Below are 19,149 nucleotides of genomic sequence, written 5' to 3' on the forward strand. Positions count from 1 at the left end.
AAAATGTCTTTCTATTCTAAAATAGAGATAAAACACTACAAAATGGCACAATAAGTCTCTTTTAATGACAAGCTATGATTTTTATTTTTATAAATTTTGTTGTTGTTTTAGGGAAGTGATATTTATCCTGAAGAACCAGGGAGTGGAGTTTATGGAAGTGAACAGGTATCCTTTTTTATTGTTTAGCAAAGTTAATTTACAATTTGTTGTGCCTTAACTAACATTCTATACTTCCTGATAACTGTCCATCCTTCATCCTCTTTTTAGTAATTACTCCCAATTAAACACACATCTTTTTTAATTATAGAATTAAATTAAGTATATGTGTATGTCTAGTGTAATCATAAACATATTTGGAATTAAGTAGCCTAGCTGTGGAATAGTGAACTAAATTGTAAATATTTAGGGTAGTAATATATTTGGAAGTGAACAGCCAAGCGGTGGACCAAGTGAACCACATAGTGCTGTTTTTGGCAGTGAATTAGCCAGCAATTATTTGGGTAATTTTTATGTATTAGTACATTTATCAACATGTTTTTATACAAAAGAACAACAAACTATGAAACAGTAATATAATGCAGATATGATTAATTATGCTGACAGAATTACTACGTACATGCACAGAACGAAAGGGGATAGAAATGAAGATAAAATCATTTATAAATCAGAATATTGAATAAATTTCATCTAGAAAACTATGGCTTAAATGGACCCCTGGAAAACTACCTTCCCCCTGCCCCTATAGCAGAGACCCCACAGCCCCCAACGGTCAACCTTCCCTTCCATATACCTAACCTTCCATCTGTGACGTCACTAGCCTCTAGGAAGAAGAAACAACAGGAGGCTAAACAGGCAACTATAAGGTAAACAGTCTAGAGATGTTTTAGCCTAACAAATCCATTCTAAGTTAAACATAAGAAAAATTTCTATCTAACAATAAACTCTCCATGTATCTATCTAGCTACCCATCTTAATGACTAGCTATCTATATTTCAGACAACACTATTACCCAGAAGGAGGATGGGGTTGGGTTATTCTTCTGTCTGCCCTATCAGTTCAGGTTTCATATTAAATTCTTTTATAGCTAGTGCTATTTGAACTACTATAGGCTATGCCTCTAGAAGCCTCAAGGGGCACTTAAGGATAGTAGGATCGGTAGAAAGTAGAACCTCCTATTCAAATTTTCTTTTAAAAAGAAAAACAAATAGAGATTTTTTAGAAGGGGGATTTTTTTCCCGGGGCAATTTCTCTTGGGGGGAATGTGGAGGTACCATCCGTTAAAAAACTTATAAACCCTATAAAGACCTATGTGAAGCTCCATTGTAAAGTAAGTCTAAACATGAATTATATACTAACTATAATCAACTTATCTTTCCTCCCATAATAGTATTCTATAGTGTATAAATATTTTTAGACACTAAGTCATGGACTACAGTTATCCTTTGGAGTTCTCATGTTGTCAATTACAAGAAGATGGGGCAATGATGAGGCTTTAGCAGCATGTAAGTTTTATTTATCTGTCTGTCAGAGTACGTGTCTGTTTGTCTGTCTATTTATCCATCAATTGAAGTTCTAATTTTATCATTTACAAGAAGACCGGGTAATAATAAGGTTTTGGCGACAAGTGAGACTTATTTATTTATCTAGCTGCCTGCCTATCAATCCATCTTTTGAAGTTCTAATGTCATCAATACCAATAAGATGGGAGTAATAATAAATTATTCTATACTTACATCTATCTATTTTTATTTGCTATTATCTGGAGGGTAGATCAAATGCTTCCATAATAAAAGTATATTAAGTGAAGGTCAATAGAACCACCAAAAGGCCTACCTAGTAGTATTAAATCTTAAAATATTAAATTAATTCCTATAATATGCTAGGAGCGAAACCACTTGCATGTAAAAGAAAAAAATATGGCAATGGGACTATACAAGCCTTTCATATTCAACAATAGTTAACACTTACTACATGCAAAATAAAATACTTGAATTACATTTTTATTTAGGTGATACAATTTTGTTTAAAATACTTAAAGCAACACTTTGGAAATTTTGATCCGAAAATTTTAGTTTAAAATAACCCTTTGAAAATCGTCTTTTTTTACCAAAAACCTGTTCTGCAAATGCAGTAACTCCTTTATTACAAACATTTTTTTTTATAAAAACCTTGTTACTACTTTCGTTGTTATCATCCTTGATAATAAAAATCTATTCTATTGACCCAAAATACTGCTTTTTGAAAAGCTTGAAATTATGAAAACCAACCGTTGAACAACCTATTACTTAGCTATTATATTCCTTATTCCTAACACCTCTTTGTTCAGTAGTTGTTATATACTGAAAAAGTGTTCAATAAATCTCTCCAAATTTTAAACAGCAAAAACGATTTATACCTTTAAAAACTCAATATATAAATCAAGCATTGAATTTATAATTCATTTTTTTCTCTTTATACTGATGATTTATCTATAGATCAATAATATAGTAGTATTTTCAAATTTAGAAATAGATAGGCATCATTACGTAAGTTTTGTATTGTATGATGTCAGGGAGTAAGGGAGGGGACAATGGGCAATTAATTCAATATAAGAGTTATCAAAGAAAGGGCATGAAATCCAGTTTAATCTAATAAATTTGTAGGAAATTATAAAGGGATTGTTAATTGAATAATAGATTTCCATAGCGTCATGTAAAGTGAAATCACAACTTGTTTTTGATGAAATATATTGAGGTTTTTGGTGTTATTTTTATATTAAAAGATTATTGGACCCGGCCAGCTGCTAGCAAGAATATGACTGCCCCTTTTTATTCTGTTTATTTCCCTTGCTTCCACCTCCCTTTTCCCTTCTCCCCGTCTGCTACATTCCAAACCAACACAACGAGTGTTTATTTCCCTTCCCCCCACTTCCCTTATCCCTTCTCCCCGTCTGCAATATTCAAAACATACATAACGAGTAGCGGCATTCTATGCGCAAGTCCTAAAACTCAGTCAGAAACTGCTAAATTCTTGCACATTCCCTTTAAGCCAGTCCCCAAAGTCTGAGACTCCTAAAAATTGAATATTCGATCCATTGTCCCCTCCCTTACTCCCTGGTATGATGTACATAACTTTAATATCAAAATATACCCTTTAAACGAATCAACTGTAACATAAATAGAAGCAACACTTACAGACAAGGTCGTGCAATAAAATGGATGATTTTTCGGCAAAAGTTTGGTTTAGAATCACATAAATGGATTGGCTCTTTGTTATTATCTTTCATTCCCAGCAGTGTAAACAATGGTATTCAGAAACTTAGTGTTATTTTCATTTTATTTTAGCCTTGTTTTAAAAAATGTGCGAAATTGTTTGACAATAGTTTGGCTCCCGTGGTTTTGAATGAATAAATGGGACAGAACACCTTCTGCATGCATATCAAAACCTCCAGGGATAAAAAGGATATGATCTGTGATTTTGTTAAAATTGTTATAATATAACAGTCGATATAATTGTTTAATAGTTGATTGATACTTGATGGTGACGATTGATAGTAACCTAGGACCAGACCTTTATATTAGGCCAGAGAGAACTAAAATCCCAACTATTTCAGACAATCTGGACCGAGGTATTTTTCCTTTCCGAAAACGATCGGATGCGGTGCGAGTTACGCTATAGTCATGCTTTTTATGTGTTATATTTTCAAGCTAGTTGTCTTTCTACAAAGAATTGGCTTTTTATTGCTTTTCGACCATATTTTTTTATATAAATTACAATACACTTTTTATAGTGCCTATAAAAATTACGTCATACTGTCCTACCATTGGTCAATTAAAAATGAATACTGGCCTGCCATTGGTATTTTAATCTGTGCATTGGCCATCTTGGTGTATTGTATTGTATTGCATGACGTCAATTTTATGGGCACTATAAAGAACTTCGCATTAAAATACTGTTCGGTAAAGGTTCGGTCTATTTTTTTTAGACGATATATCCCTTAATTGTGGGAACAAAACTTCATTGCAAATAATCATAAGCAAATATTTGAGGTGCTATTTTTTATATTTAATTATTCATTTTCAAGGTTTATTTTTTTCATTATTTCTATGCAAATGAATATTATTAAAACAAAAATATCAATATTAAAATGTAAAGTACAATTAAATTTTTTTATTTATTGCTTGATCTAAAATAACATATTTTTGTTGTTGTTTTAGCCATTGATTGATCTTTCTTTGATATGGTCAATAATAAATTTAACTGAAAAAGTTAAGAGTTGTTATTAAACTTTAAAACATGTTAAATGATGAACATAGACAAAAAAAATCAGACCTCTATCTAACACAGCATCCGAGAAAATATCATTTCTATAAGAGAATTTGGACATATGAATGGATGAACATTTTCTTGCTTTAGAGGAGTTGCGCGATTGAAAGGAGTATCATTATTATTTTCAACATTAGCATATTATCATGTATCATTGGCGGTGTGCATGAAATTCCGCAGACGATAAAAAATACATTATATAATAAATTAATGATAAGATAAAAAAAAGGCTAAGGACAGTTTGTGCTGTTGTAGCAAAGGATCTCGCTAACCACTGAACCGATATAATTCTCCTTTACAGTAAAGCTTACTATAAATCCAGGAGAGGTTATAACTATTTGGTAGGGTACCTCCACCCTTTCAGGAAAAATCTTCTAAAAAAAGTTTTGAAACAGTGATATATGAGTGGAAGTGAATGCACATAGAATATTTTGTTTCTAGTTGTTGGCAGAGAATAAGATATTAATGTATTTATTTTCAATATGCTGCATAAGTTTTTATAAAACATAGAACAAATATTTCATACATCATTTTTGGTGTATTTTTTTGGCCATTGAGACATCAATATTACAAACACCCAGCCTTTAACGAAAACCCTAAACTTTTGTCTCTTTAACAAGAATGATAGCAACCATAAAAGTGAAGCTTAAAAGTATATACGACTTAATTATAGAGATTCCTTGATTATATTAACGTATTACATCGCAATCAATTATTAAAGAATTATATGAATAGGATTATTGTATTAAAAAAATATTGTCAAAACAAGTAACAAAGCAGAATTTTTTTAACCAGACTTTCTGGTAATTACTATATAATTTCTACGCTTTTTTATTGTACCTAATTTTTACAGTAATCATAATGACATACTTAAAATTGATTCAAACATGCATGAATCAACTATAAGAGCTATCCGTTATGGAGTGACCGACCTAATTATGGAAAAAGGTTTTCTCGTATTCATTCGAATCCGGTGGATGGGAACCGGTTCTCATCCATACGAAAAATCTATGTCTAGCATCGTATTATATCCAGTTTTCTACGAATATAGAAATGTACAACCATAAGATTAAAACCAGTTTTTTTAGCCGGTGCCTCCGGCACCTCAGGGCTAAAAAACTAGTTTTAATCTTATAATTGTACATTCTATATCCGCGGAAAGCCGTTTATAATACGATACGAGAAATAACTATTCTTTTATAAATTTAATCAAATGTGTTTAGAAATCTTTTCTTAATTATTCTTAAATGACCATTATTTCTTAACTTTCTTTAAAAAAGTCCCCATTGACCAATTTGTAGTTTTTTAGAAGCTATCACAATAATTGCTGTTTTTTGTCTCTGCTGTATTCCCAATAGTTCATTAGATGTAGACAACATACTTAGGCGTTTTCACAAAATTACATTAATATAACTTTGATGTGGCTAAGTGTGACTTTAGAATTTGTGTTAATATCGTATCTTATCTGCATTAAGGATAGATAATAAATTTATTATCCCATATATAACTTTTATTAAATTCAACCTTTAAAGTTTATTTTTAAAAATATATTTTTTTACAAAGTTTAAGAAGCTGAGATTCTTTAAAAGCCAACTTGTCTGTCTATAATGCTCAAAGTATTGAAAAACTTTATAGGTTTTATACCTAGGGTATATGACAATGGAATATTTTCTACAATTCTTGATAAATTGTACCCAAATTGTGTCTGAAAAAACTTGGGAAGTTAATAAATTTCTTAGGGTAATTTAATCGCCATTGCCTTTCCTCTTCCTTTATTTTCATTTGATTGGAAGCAAATTGCTTCTTTCGTATGGACACCTAGAAGATATTGAGTGTTGTTGTATTGTTTTTAATGGTTTAATATGTACGCACATAATGACAAAAAGCACATGGACGATTATGTCCAACAGTAGTTAAGATTCATGAGACGATGAGGTGAATATAAAAAATGTTTTAGTATACAATAAGAAATAAGTTTGTCTATATGAAACGAAGTTTGATTTGTATGCTTTACCAATTCGAGAGGAAATAGAAAACCAAAAAACTAAACCTATTTAAAGCTTTCTAGTTGAACCGACTTACAAAAAATTAATTTATATAAAAATCATACTACACTTAAGAATATTTATGTTAAATTAGACATAATTGTTCTTGCATGTAAATTATTCAATGCATGTTGGTAATAAAAGTATTGTTTTCAAATGGTTTGAAAAATTAAGATATTTGTATTCAAATAGCAATTGTAAAAATACTTTGTTTTACATTTTTATTCAAGTTTTAACACGTTTTTGTTTTGTTCAGTTTTTATGCAAAAATACTTAGTGATTCATACTTTTTTTTTACTTTTTGGATTTTTGTCTGCCTTAATAAAGCATGTTTTGTTTTTAAAAAGAAGGACGATTATATCCACTAAAAGCGAAACTGTTTCAAATAATAAGCAAAAATGCCCATGTATGATAAGAAGTAAAAAACTTAATTCCATGAACATGAATCGTTTTCACTGGACACATAGGCAAAATACTTTCTTTCTGTTGATTGTCTTATCCCTGTTAAACGAGATATCGAGTTGTACGTAAATGATATATCTTTATTTAATTCAGACCTCCCCCCCCCCCCCGCTTTACTAGTACTTGAAATTCAAAGTACCCAGACATGTAACCATTAACATGTCGCAGATTAAAATTTTAATGCTTTGGAGGAAACTTTTTTTCGTTATCTTGTCCCTGTATTCCTGATGTAAATGAGATGTTTATTGTTTAGTATGCTGCGCTCACCATAGCGAGTAATTAATCATTATCCTTGTTAAAATATGTATTTTCACAGAAAATAAGGATAGCTCTTTTAAATAGAAAATTCCGAGAGAGAAAATATTTTTTTTATATGACGTCTATCTATAAAAAAATTATTGCTCAATCGATTAATGGTAACCAAATCAATAAAATCATATTTGTAAAAATCTTCCAAATTTATATTAAGAATCTCTAGAAATTAGATAAAATCTTTGTTAATAACCCTTTTGTGATTATAGAATGCCTTTTTGTTAAATTTATAGATTAACGGACACTTCTAAAGCTGTGGCTTTAAATTGTTTCCCCTTTTACCTACATCCTCCCAATTTGTGAAATCCTGCCTTTAGAAGACATATGTAATTAGAGTTGAAGTTTAATTCATCAAAATGTTTCCTAAGGCAATGGAAAAAATATTTGTGTTAATTTTTTTATTGCTTTATCCCTAAAACATTTTAGTGAGCGTGTTTAATATTCATCATAGGAAAATAACCAAAAAATATTTTTTGTTTAACAAGGATGAAAACTTTCTTAAAACCTATTCTAATTTTTAAAAAGAAAATGAAATTTTGCATTTTTTGTGTGAGTGTTCAGCAATATATCAAGAACATCAGATCCATGAATAATTTTAGGGAACATCCACCCATTCTCATCCTTTGTATTTCAAATCAAAATTGTATGTAAGGGGGCTGTGGAAATTCTTGAAGCGAACCCCTATAATCTAATGGCAAAGAAAATCTTCTTGATAAATATAATTGTAGAGTATTTGCGCTACTACATTGATTTTAAGATTAATTATTATATTAGAATAAAACTAAAAGCTTTTAATCTTTAACATGATAAAAGAATATTCTTTTTAAATTAATTGTTTACCAATTTTTTATAGTCGTTGTTAAAAGACCATTTATCCAAATTAAATGATCTATTCTCTTAGATCGAAAAAAAACTTCCTTTAGACATTTTTTATTGACAACAAATAAAGCAAACTTTAAATTCTTTAGATGAAAATAATTGCAATTACATTCCTTTTAAACTCTATTGGAGAGTGGGTTGTTTTTAGTTTTGGCTCAATTAGCTATGGCTTTTTTCTCTTTTTTGTATATTTTTAAATCATGAATGACTGCACTCTATTATTATCTCTATTAACTAGGCATATGACTTTAGTTGTGCCTTGTTTGATAGGCTCAATTTGTCATCCAAGTATATTCATATCAACCAAAGGGCACAGTCAGTTGCTTCAATGGGGTGGGATTGGAGATATAAAAGATTATGATAAATTAAAAACGATTAAATCAAGATTTATATATAGAAAAAGAAAAAAAAGGAAAAAAAGAAAAGAAGGTATAAGAAAACAAGGATGACAACATCCATAAGTAGCGAAGAACAAAAAATCGTCGATTGGAATACGTAGATTTAAAAGGTTTTTACTAAAATCAAGAATAGATTTATTGGATAAAATAAACATGAAACCTTGTTTTATTTTGCATGATGACGATGGTCAAAGCAAATTATATTAAAGATGCTCATAACAATGGGAAAAATTATTTTGATACAGATATCCCATAAAAGTTTGAAAATTGCATCAAAATATACAAAGATATGGGGAAATATGTAAAACATATAAAAATAGCCAAAAACCTGATAAAAGGCAGTCTGGCCGTCATGGTTGTTTTATTAAAACGACAAAAAATTTAATTTTCAAATCCTTAACTGAAAAAATTTGGAAAATCGGACCATATACACTGAAGATATGGAAAAAAGTGTTAGATATATAAAAATAGCCTAAAACCTGCTAAAAAGGCAGTCTGGCCGTCATGGTTATTTTGTTTAAAAGACGGGAAATTTAATTTTGATATATATAACTGAAAAATTTTGAAAATCGGACTATAAACACTGAAGATATGGAGAAAAATGTTAAATATATAAAAAACAGCCTAAAACCTGCAAAAAGGCAGTCTGGCCGTCATTGTTGTTTTCTCTAAAAGACGGAAAATTCAATTTTGATATCATTAACTGAAAAAATTTTGAATATCGGACCATAAACACTGAAGATATGGAGAAAAATGTGAAAAATATAAAAATAGCCTAAAACCTGCTGAAAAGGCAGTCTGGCCTTCATGGTTGTTCCTTTAAACGACGGGAAATTTAATTTTGATATCTGTAACTGAAAAAATTTTGAAAATCGGACCATAAACACTGAAGATATGGAGAAAAATGTGAAAAATATAAAAATAGCCTAAAACCTGCTAAAAATCGGTCCGAACGACAATGATGTTTTATAGTCAATTGTGCTCCTTAATGATGGGAATGTTGTCAAAAAATTTCAGCATTCTATCTTTTATAGGAGCTGAGTAAATCCGATTTCCCCCATAGCGTTACGGACTGACGGACTGACTGACGGACTGACTGACGGACTGACGGACGGACAAAGTGAATTATAGAGTAGCTTCGCTACTAAACAAAGTGAATTATAGAGTAGCTTCGCTACTAAAAAGAGTCAGAGAGAGAAAAAGCGAAAGATTTTGAGGGGGAAAAAGTATGAGCGGGAGATAGAGAGAGAGAGAAAGATAGAGGATATGGGGGGGGGGCGGGGAAAAAGAGAAAGCAAATAAGATTATCACCAAATCGTCCTCACTCTTTACGCCACAATACAGATATCATCAAATCAATCTGTCCATGAATATAATAGGCTCTTTTAACAATACACTTTTATCAATATAAACCTTTATCTATCTATCTTTCTTTTATCTATTTATGTGTACATTTATCTATATTATTGAAATAAATAATATACTTTAGGAAATCTATTTATAAAGGCCTTTATGGACAAATGAGGTACAGAAGGGTGAAGGTGGTCAACCACTGCACATTTTAAATTTTAGGTTAAGAAGGAAAAGGGAAAAAATTAGGGAGGGAAAGGGGTCATTATTTTCTAGAGGTGATTTATCTTGTAAGGGTTGAGGAACCATCCACCAAAAAATATATAAACCTTTCTTAGGCCAATGAAAAGGTACATTGTAAAGTTGTTAACGAGATCGAAAGCTACATACATACAAAAATCATGTTACTTTAATATAAGGTTAGGAAGTGCTGCTTCTCTATAAATAGTATATTTGAATAAGAAAGAATCCTCAAAATTTGGAGAAAAAAAATACAGTGGAGTTCTTAATCTTAATCAGGGAAAATCTTAATTAATATTCTATTTGAATTTATGTGCGGAATTGATTGAACATTTTTTTTAATTAGCAGGGTTTGAACCAACAAATCAAAAATTAAAACATGTACCTAACATGTCTAGGCCAACTCATGAGAGAAATTGTCTATAAAAATTTTGGTACTAATATCCCCTACCTTCCTGATAATGACTAATAAATTTGCTCTACATCTCTTCTGAATTTTAAGTTATAAACCTATTACTTATCGGGAAAAGATTCAATTATCGTCCATTGTCTAATCCGTGCGTATAATGCATATAAATGTCTGTATCTGTAGGAATATCAGTGACAATCTTGAAATTTTAGCTGGGCTGTAAAAAGTGAGGCAGGTTTGATGCTAAGTGTTGCACAGTGCTACCTAGACATCATTCTTATTTACTATGCAATTATTGTACAATGAAAAGGTTCATTTTTTTATGGGATTTTTTTTAGAGGGGGGGTTAATATATAAAGTTTTAAAATATATCAAATTTACCCTTCTCCAAACAAATAAATTAGGTACTTACCCCCAAACTATTTTCGATTGGTTTAAAAATGTAATACAACTCCCCCTCCCCCTGAAAAATATTTAAATTTTGTCCCCACAACTAAGATTCCCCCTACCCCACCCAAAAAAATATATTTATTATTTTGATATTTACTGTCGAATGCCTAAGAGATGTTTCCCAATAAAGCATGGCTAAATAGGTTCTTGAGATTTTCAGTGACAAAAAATAAGAAACAAATATTGAAATATATTAATAGATTTTTTTTATGTTTAGGTTGGATAGGGTCTCTGGGGTTTTGTGTATCTTTGCTGGTTTCTCCAGTTACTGTAGCTACCTGTAAAATTAAATCTACAAGGTAAACGTTATAATATTAAATTTGTGAATTTAAGTGATATAGCATCTTGTGTCGGTATGTATTTCTTGTATTCCCCGGCAAGTTCGAACCCATTAATCCCTGTTTCCTTACACCAGAATTCCCCAGAGAATGAGTGTGTTATGCGGCATTCCTAACTATCTCTGCGCGTGGCTTGTAAACGAACAAAAGAGACGCGCACTTTTCCTTTGATAAGTCCCACGTGAGGAGCTACGTGAATGAAAATAATGTATTGCTTGAATATACATGCGCTCTGATACGTGGAAGATCTCAAATGAGCCTTCCTGCTTAGTTTGACATCATATGTGGTAAGAATTTATCTTTTAATTCTTGAAAATAAGCGTAGAATGGTACAATTTTATGAAGAAATTTGAATCATTAATTTTTCAGCAAATAGACCATTTAACTGCTAAGTTTTGATATACGAATATTTACTTTTATGTTATTGATTATTTTATTCCAAAATTATCAATTTCTGATGCGATTTAATATGATTCGTGCCAATTTTAAGTTTTTTAGAAAATTCATATTTTTTATTAAATTAAAATCACGCAACCTTGATGCTAAAAAATAATAACAATTAATTTTATGTAATTAATTCTTATATTTTTGTTTTAGACTTACTGTTTTCATGGTAATAAATACACATTCGTAAACTTCACTATGTTGGTCATTCGGAGGGCTTCGAGATAAGATTTCGAGAACGGCTAGGCATTGCGTTCCGAAACAATGAAAACAAGACAGAACAGATGCAGCTAAGAAGAATCTGTGAAGTTTTGTGAATGTGTTGGTTGTGATACCTTACCACACATTATTATAGTCATAATCAGTACAGTTAACTTTCGTGACAATCATGGGTCCTAAAAAGAATAAAGGTGATCAATTGAGTAAGCGGCTGCGTCCAGCCGTTGATGCCCTAACCAGTGAGCTAAGTAGAGTGATGAAGTTGGTCAGTGATACTTCAGAACTTGATGTTAGACATCTCACTAAGGAGTCAATCCTTGTCCACGACAAGTTCGAAACGTTCGACAGCATCATGGGCGGTTTTAGCAAGCTTGGTTTGAGAATCCAAGAGCTTGATGAGTTTAGTGACATTTATTCTGATATAGTTACTGTGCAAAAAGACTATAGTGCCTTGAAGGATGCTCTTGATGCTATAGAAGAGCTTAGTGACATTCAAAGTGTTGTTGATGTAGTTGGTGATAATTTGCCTAACCATCAGGCTGAATTATATGATCGATGCTTGAAGATCGTGAAAGTTATTAAAGGGTCATATTTTCCCTTGCCCGATCCAATTATAAACACTTTGTCTGCATTGATGAAACAATTGGCTGAGGTTAAGCTTGAACCTATGAAGCCACCCACGACGACGGCGGGTGCCCCAGCAGCATCGCCATTTGTGTCACCGTTTGGCACACCACAGTTCGCCACCGGTTCTATGTTCACGCCAGGATATATGAATCGTGTTGACGAACGGCTTCTCCCCTCTTTCGACGGCCAGGAAGCATCTTACGTAAGTTTTAAAGACAATTTTAAAAAGCTTACTGTAGGACAGGACCCGTCGTATTTGCAGTTATTGTTGAGCAGTGAGAAGGTCTGTAAAAATAAAGAGCTGAGACTCCAATTAACTCAGATTCAATCGCATGAATCTCAGTGGGCTTACCTTGACTCGCGTTTCAAGTCTAAGACACGTCAAATGCTCTGCCTTTTCAACCAATGGGAGAAAAAGTCTAAGCCGTCGGACTCCAACCAGATTGTGACTGTGTTAGCAGAGTTCGGTGGTGCAGTTAGCCAGCTGGAGCAGCTGACTAAAGATGATGAAGATGATGAGGTTACCACCAGCCAGTGGTTGACCGTGATACTTCTGGAGATGTTATCCAAGAAGTTACCTCGAGACTTTCAAGACAAGCTTAATTTGGCATTGGGCTCAATGGACGTCCCAAATGTGCCAAAGTTGATGCAGATTATCGAGGAACAGAGGGGCGCTATTTTAATGCGGTGCTCAACTGATATGGACACCCCCTCTAAGAAGAAGGGTAATCCTGCGGCAGCAGCTACCGCCGTAGGTAAACCTGGTAAATCTAAGATGAAGCAGTCATGTTTTATTAATGGCTGTAATGATATGCACTTACTTTACAAGTGCCCAAAATTTCATGACCTGTCAGTGCCAGACAGGAAGAGTTTTGTGGAGAGTGCTGGATGCTGTTGGCTTTGTTTGCAGAAAGGGCATAAATCTGTGGATTGCCCGAAGGCAGATGTAATAGGCGGATGCAAAGTGAACAATTGTGGTCAGACCCATAACAACCTTCTCCATGAGAGTGTTGATATGGCTGCCGCCGTCTATGAAGCACATACTTCCCCTGAGGCAAACCTAATGTTAATGTTACAACAATTAGACGTCGTTGATATTAATCGCCAGAAGGTCCCAGTGTCCGCCATGTGGGACACTGGTTCAACTATCCCAATGGTAACCCAGTCACTTGTTAATAAACTTCAGTTACCTTTTACTGGACGTTCAGCAAGAATTTCTCTAGCTGATGGTGAAGTTAAATGTCTACCGACGGTCAAGCTATGTTTAGTTGATCGACACAAGAATTATCACATGTTAGAACCTGTGGTAGTGCCTCTCATTGGTCCTAAAGAGGCGATGTGCTCCATGAATCCTGTGGAGGCAGCTGTTTTGTTTGATATGAAACCTGAAGATTTTACTTTGGTTAATGGGCAGGTGGATTTGCTCATTGGGCACCTGCGCCCGTCGATGTTTCCCTACTCTGAACGCTCAGTAGGAGAAACCATGCTTTACTCCAGCTTGTTTGGATCTGGATATTTTGCTGTTAGTGCTAATGGATTAGCAAAGAGTAGGTATGTTGTCTGCTCAGATTTCGAGTTGGAAAGTGAAGCTATAGGGTTTTTAAAACCAGAAAGCTCAGATGTTCAGCCGCAGCCGACTGTTGGTGCTGCTTGTGATGCTATTGATGAACCTGTTGGTTCTGCTTGTAACGCTGCTGATGAACCTTTTGGTTCTGCTAGTGCTGCAGCCGTTGACAACATGGCTACGGCGGGTGTTGCCGTGGCTATTACTGATAATGATGTTAGTTGTGCTGCAGTTATTCCTGATGATATTGGTGACGATACTGTAGCCGTTGATAACATTGTTACGGCGGGTGTTGAGCCGATGAATGATTCGGTTCCAGCCGGACAAGAGCCGACTGGAGTTTCGGTTCCGGCTGGACAAGAGCCGACGGGAGTTTCGGTTCCAGCTGGGCAAGAGCCGATAAGAAATTCGGTCCCGGCCAGACAAGAGCCGACGGGAGTTTCGGTTCCGGCCGGACAAAAGCCGGTAGATGATTCTAAATTTTATGACAGCCACACTTTTTCAATTACATACCTAGGTGCTGTTGTGAATCAAGAATCGACTTGGTTGCTGCCAAGCTTGCCGCCCGACACAGGGTAAGAGGCCTGCAATATGGCGGGTGTTGCCGCCAGAAAGTCATTGAAAATTTTCAAACCACACATATCTAATCTACAACATAAACTATTTATGTGTGAAAATGATCTTTAAAGAAAAAATATTACAAGTTATATGTTGAGCTTGTGAAAGAAACCTAAATCGGTTCTGTAAAGAATAAGTATTCATTATTCAACTAATTTTATTGTTCATACCCAAGCACAAAAATTCTACAAAACTGTTTAGACTTTTAAAGCAGATTTTAAAAGATTTTGTTTCTTTAAGTATGATTTTGAAAAGCAAAAGTTCGTGTGTATTAACTAACAAATGAATTTTGCAGAATTTAAATCGAGAAAAATAGATTTTTTGTAAAATTTATTTTTCGAGGTATTTTTTTTATGGTTCACGTTTACTTAAAAAAATGTTATTTCTCAGATTCTCATATGAAATAATGCATTAAAGTAAAGAACACAACATGTAATATTATTATGATAATGTTTAAAATATTCCTCATTATTATTTTAAAAGATTATCGCAAAAAATCAAGATATTTGTTTAAATTTGTAAGCAAATCAAAGATTTTCTTTCATTCCAGAGGCAGAGATTTTTAACAATTCATGTACAAAAGTTTTTCTTTCACTCCGGGAGCTGGGATTCCTATTAATCCACGCGTAAAGATTTTTTCATTCCGAGAGCAGAGATTCGTAGTAATATACGTACCTAGCGATTTCGGACAATTTTAAACCTTGAGAAAATACTTTTAGCAATTATTTTCCTAGGTACATATATTTTTCGTTCATGTTTAAGCATTTATAATAATGAACACGATGTATGGTATTATTAAAATATTGATTATTATTTTATGTGAATGTCACAGAATTAATTTAAGATAAACTGTGCATATTTTAAATTAACTCTACCTTCATTTTTATCGCATATATTAAAATTGAAGCAGTATTTTTTAAAAAGAAATTACCCATTTCTTAAGATTTATAAGTAACGCAATTTTTGATACAATTTCGTTTAAACTTTCAAATCGATGCAAGATTTTTTTCATTTGAAATGCAAACTTAAGTTTTTATACGTTTTCGCAAGTTCTTTCAATGATTTAAGTCTTTCCGAGACCTGGGATTTTTTTCGAGGAAAATTTCCTAGGCACCTATACAGATATAAACATTTTTATCCTTGTTGGATTGAAATTTGATATGATAAGAAATTAACAAAATGAGATTTTTACATCATTTAAATATTTCTTTATGATTTATTACAATTACATAAATAATTTAATATTACATGCATATTAAAATTATTACTATTTACCTTTGAACTGATGTATCTAAAGAAAAAATGCAGATTTTTTTCACGATGAATTAAGCAGATTCTTTGATTTTCGTAGAATTTAGCTTAATAAGACCGCTTTACGACGTACCTAAGCTCTGTTTCCTCGGCCAGGCCCGACGCAAAACGGCAAAACTAAAGCATAAATTATTTTAATTTTAATTTGATTGCATTGATTGATGAATTTTAAAGTTTCTTTGAATTATTTCATGATTCTTTTTATTTTGATTTGAATTAAACATCACTAATTATGTTTGTTTCAGTTGATGCAGCCCTGCGCCAGAAATCCTGTTGGAAATTATGCAGTATCAAAAGATGTGATGGAAAGTCATAACGTCCGACAGGATAGCTGGAACAAGGCATTTATTATTATTTGATGGATATTGTTAGTTTGTATCTTGAGGGATTCATTCTAACTGAGGCCCAAGTTGCCTTTAATTATGACTGTATTTCTTACATTGAGCTTTTGTTTTATTTTAGTAAATTTAATTTGCATATTTCAATTGCAATTTTAATTTTACGCAATTCTGATTCACGAAGATTTAAAATTATGAAATTTTAATTTTCCGAAGTTTGATGATTTTTTTTACAGTCATATTTTATTTAGATTTAAGTATCTATTTTATTAAAACATGTTTAGATTTAAGGATCTTACTTATCTTATCTGAAAAATGTTTAGATGTAAGCACAATTATTTTTCTGTCGAAGAAAAATTCTAATTATTGAGAAGTTTTTATGCAATTTTACTTTTCTTTTCTAGCAAAAAGATTTAGTAGAAGAAATGTTATTATTTAATCTTTCTTTCTTTTGATGAAAAAAGTTTGAGTTGATTATTTAATTATCGATGCGATTTTTAGTATAAAAATCATTTACCTATTCTATTATGTAGGTACCTAATTGAAGTTTAGGTACTAATGATTATTAATTCATGTATTCGCAATTACATGGTCTGTAATTCTAATTTTATTTAAGATTATGAGGCCATGATATAATGAGATGTGTGAGTGGTAAATGTGCAATTCATGAATGTTGAATGCTTTTCCCATTCCTTATTCCTGTCCTTATGTGGTAGCTGAGGCGGTTTGAGTTGTTGTGGTATTCGTAAGTTTCCATAACCAATTTTAGGCCTTATGGCCATGACATTTTAAACTCTTGTAATTTATGCGTTATGAGATTGTGATTTTGTGGACACTGTCTGCACGCATATTGCAAAGATGAGGTATTGTGTTCAATTCCCAGTGAATAGACGGGTGTGTGTCGGTATGTATTTCTTGTATTCCCCGGCAAGTTCGAACCCATTAATCCCTGTTTCCTTACACCAGAATTCCCCAGAGAATGAGTGTGTTATGCGGCATTCCTAACTATCTCTGCGCGTGGCTTGTAAACGAACAAAAGAGACGCGCACTTTTCCTTTGATAAGTCCCACGTGAGGAGCTACGTGAATGAAAATAATGTATTGCTTGAATATACATGCGCTCTGATACGTGGAAGATCTCAAATGAGCCTTCCTGCTTAGTTTGACATCATATGTGGTAAGAATTTATCTTTTAATTCTTGAAAATAAGCGTAGAATGGTACAATTTTATGAAGAAATTTGAATCATTAATTTTTCAGCAAATAGACCATTTAACTGCTAAGTTTTGATATACGAATATTTACTTTTATGTTATTGATTATTTTATTCCAAAATTATCAATTTCTGATGCGATTTAATATGATTCGTGCCAATTTTAAGTTTTTTAGAAAATTCATATTTTTTATTAAATTAAAATCACGCAACCTTGATGCTAAAAAATAATAACAATTAATTTTATGTAATTAATTCTTATATTTTTGTTTTAGACTTAATGTTTTCATGGTAATAAATACACATTCGTAAACTTCACTATGTTGGTCATTCGGAGGGCTTCGAGATAAGATTTCGAGAACGGCTAGGCATTGCGTTCCGAAACACCCCTAGAGTATGAAACACACCTCGAGATCTTATTTTGTTTCATCTCTGAAACAAATTTTTCTTTATGATTATATGGGCAAAGCTTTTCAGACAACCAACTCCTTGATCACACTAACTTAGTCTGGGAGTCATAACTAACTCCGAGCAAATAATGTTTCGTTCAAATCATTATGGACAGACATAAAGTATTATAATCTAGCTTTACTAAAAAATTGCGTAAATATATTTTATTGTTTAGATTAACGGCTGTGATAGGAGGTCTAGTCCTTGCTTTAGGTAAATATTCATTAAATTTTATTTTATGTTTAATAATTTTATTTCTCTACATAACGTCACCCTCTCAACATTTTTAGTTCATACAATTCAATATCAAATTAGCGTCGAAACCAATTAATACCCGCTGGATTAGAACCAGTTCTGAAATTTACTGAAAAATCATGTATCATATACCAGTTTTGTTGGTCCTGAATTAATCTTATAATATTTCCTTTTCTATCCGCGGAAAGTGTCTTTAATACGAAAATAACTATTTGATTTTAGAAAATGTTTGTCTAAAGATTGACAATTGTTTCTATTAATTTTGGTAAACATAGTATACATACATATGTATAAAAATCGTATTTTTTTTTATCGCCGTGCTTCGAAAAAGGTTTAATACATAAGGCGTGCAGTGGAGGGGTGTAAACACCTTACATTTTAAATTGGGAAGGCCTCTCTACCCCTCTTTACACCTTAAAGGGTTCCAACCCCCTGGTATTTTGCTGGGCACGCCACTACGTCTAATACATAAAATGAATGTGAACTACATTTTATGCATCTAACACTGAGATCAAAGCATGAATTTAACATATAGCTCAGGGATAAAGGGATAGGTTATTACAAGAAATTAAAAACTGAGAAGCAGCTTATTGTGTCTATAAAAAATTACGCTTTATAATACAAAAGACCAATGATGGATCAGAATACATTTTAATTGACCAATGTTAAAATGTATATTGGCCTATCATTGGTCATTTGTATTGTATGACGTCAGTTTTTTATATTTACCCTAAGCTGCTTCCAAACTGATCTCCAATTTGAAAACATGTATAAAAGCAAAGCTTAGAAATTAGCAAATTCAAATATGATTAACGTACTAACGTGTAGTCACAATTATAGAATAGCTGTTGATTCTGTTTTTATGAAATGACACACAGACCCTTGTTACAGAAAAAAATGTATAAGTTTAGATGTATTTTCCAG

At 32.4% G+C, this 19,149-nt stretch overlaps 1 protein-coding gene across 1 annotated transcript in view; it reads left to right on the forward strand.

Moving 5' to 3' along the window:
* LOC145303946 (monocarboxylate transporter 10-like) overlaps window positions 1–19,149 on the forward strand; it is a 77,960-nt gene that overhangs the window by 11,633 nt on the left and 47,178 nt on the right. Inside the window, exons 6-12 of the mRNA XM_080145617.1 lie at window positions 112–165; window positions 407–500; window positions 692–863; window positions 997–1,060; window positions 1,415–1,502; window positions 11,068–11,149; window positions 18,146–18,183. Of these exons, the coding sequence (XP_080001743.1) occupies window positions 112–165; window positions 407–500; window positions 692–863; window positions 997–1,060; window positions 1,415–1,502; window positions 11,068–11,149; window positions 18,146–18,183 (592 nt within the window). The remainder of the gene's footprint in view (window positions 1–111; window positions 166–406; window positions 501–691; window positions 864–996; window positions 1,061–1,414; window positions 1,503–11,067; window positions 11,150–18,145; window positions 18,184–19,149) is intronic.

This window comes from Acartia tonsa, chromosome 13, assembly GCF_053477335.1.
Source record: "Acartia tonsa isolate MP-2025a chromosome 13, ASM5347733v1, whole genome shotgun sequence".
Classification (NCBI taxonomy): domain Eukaryota; kingdom Metazoa; phylum Arthropoda; class Copepoda; order Calanoida; family Acartiidae; genus Acartia; species Acartia tonsa.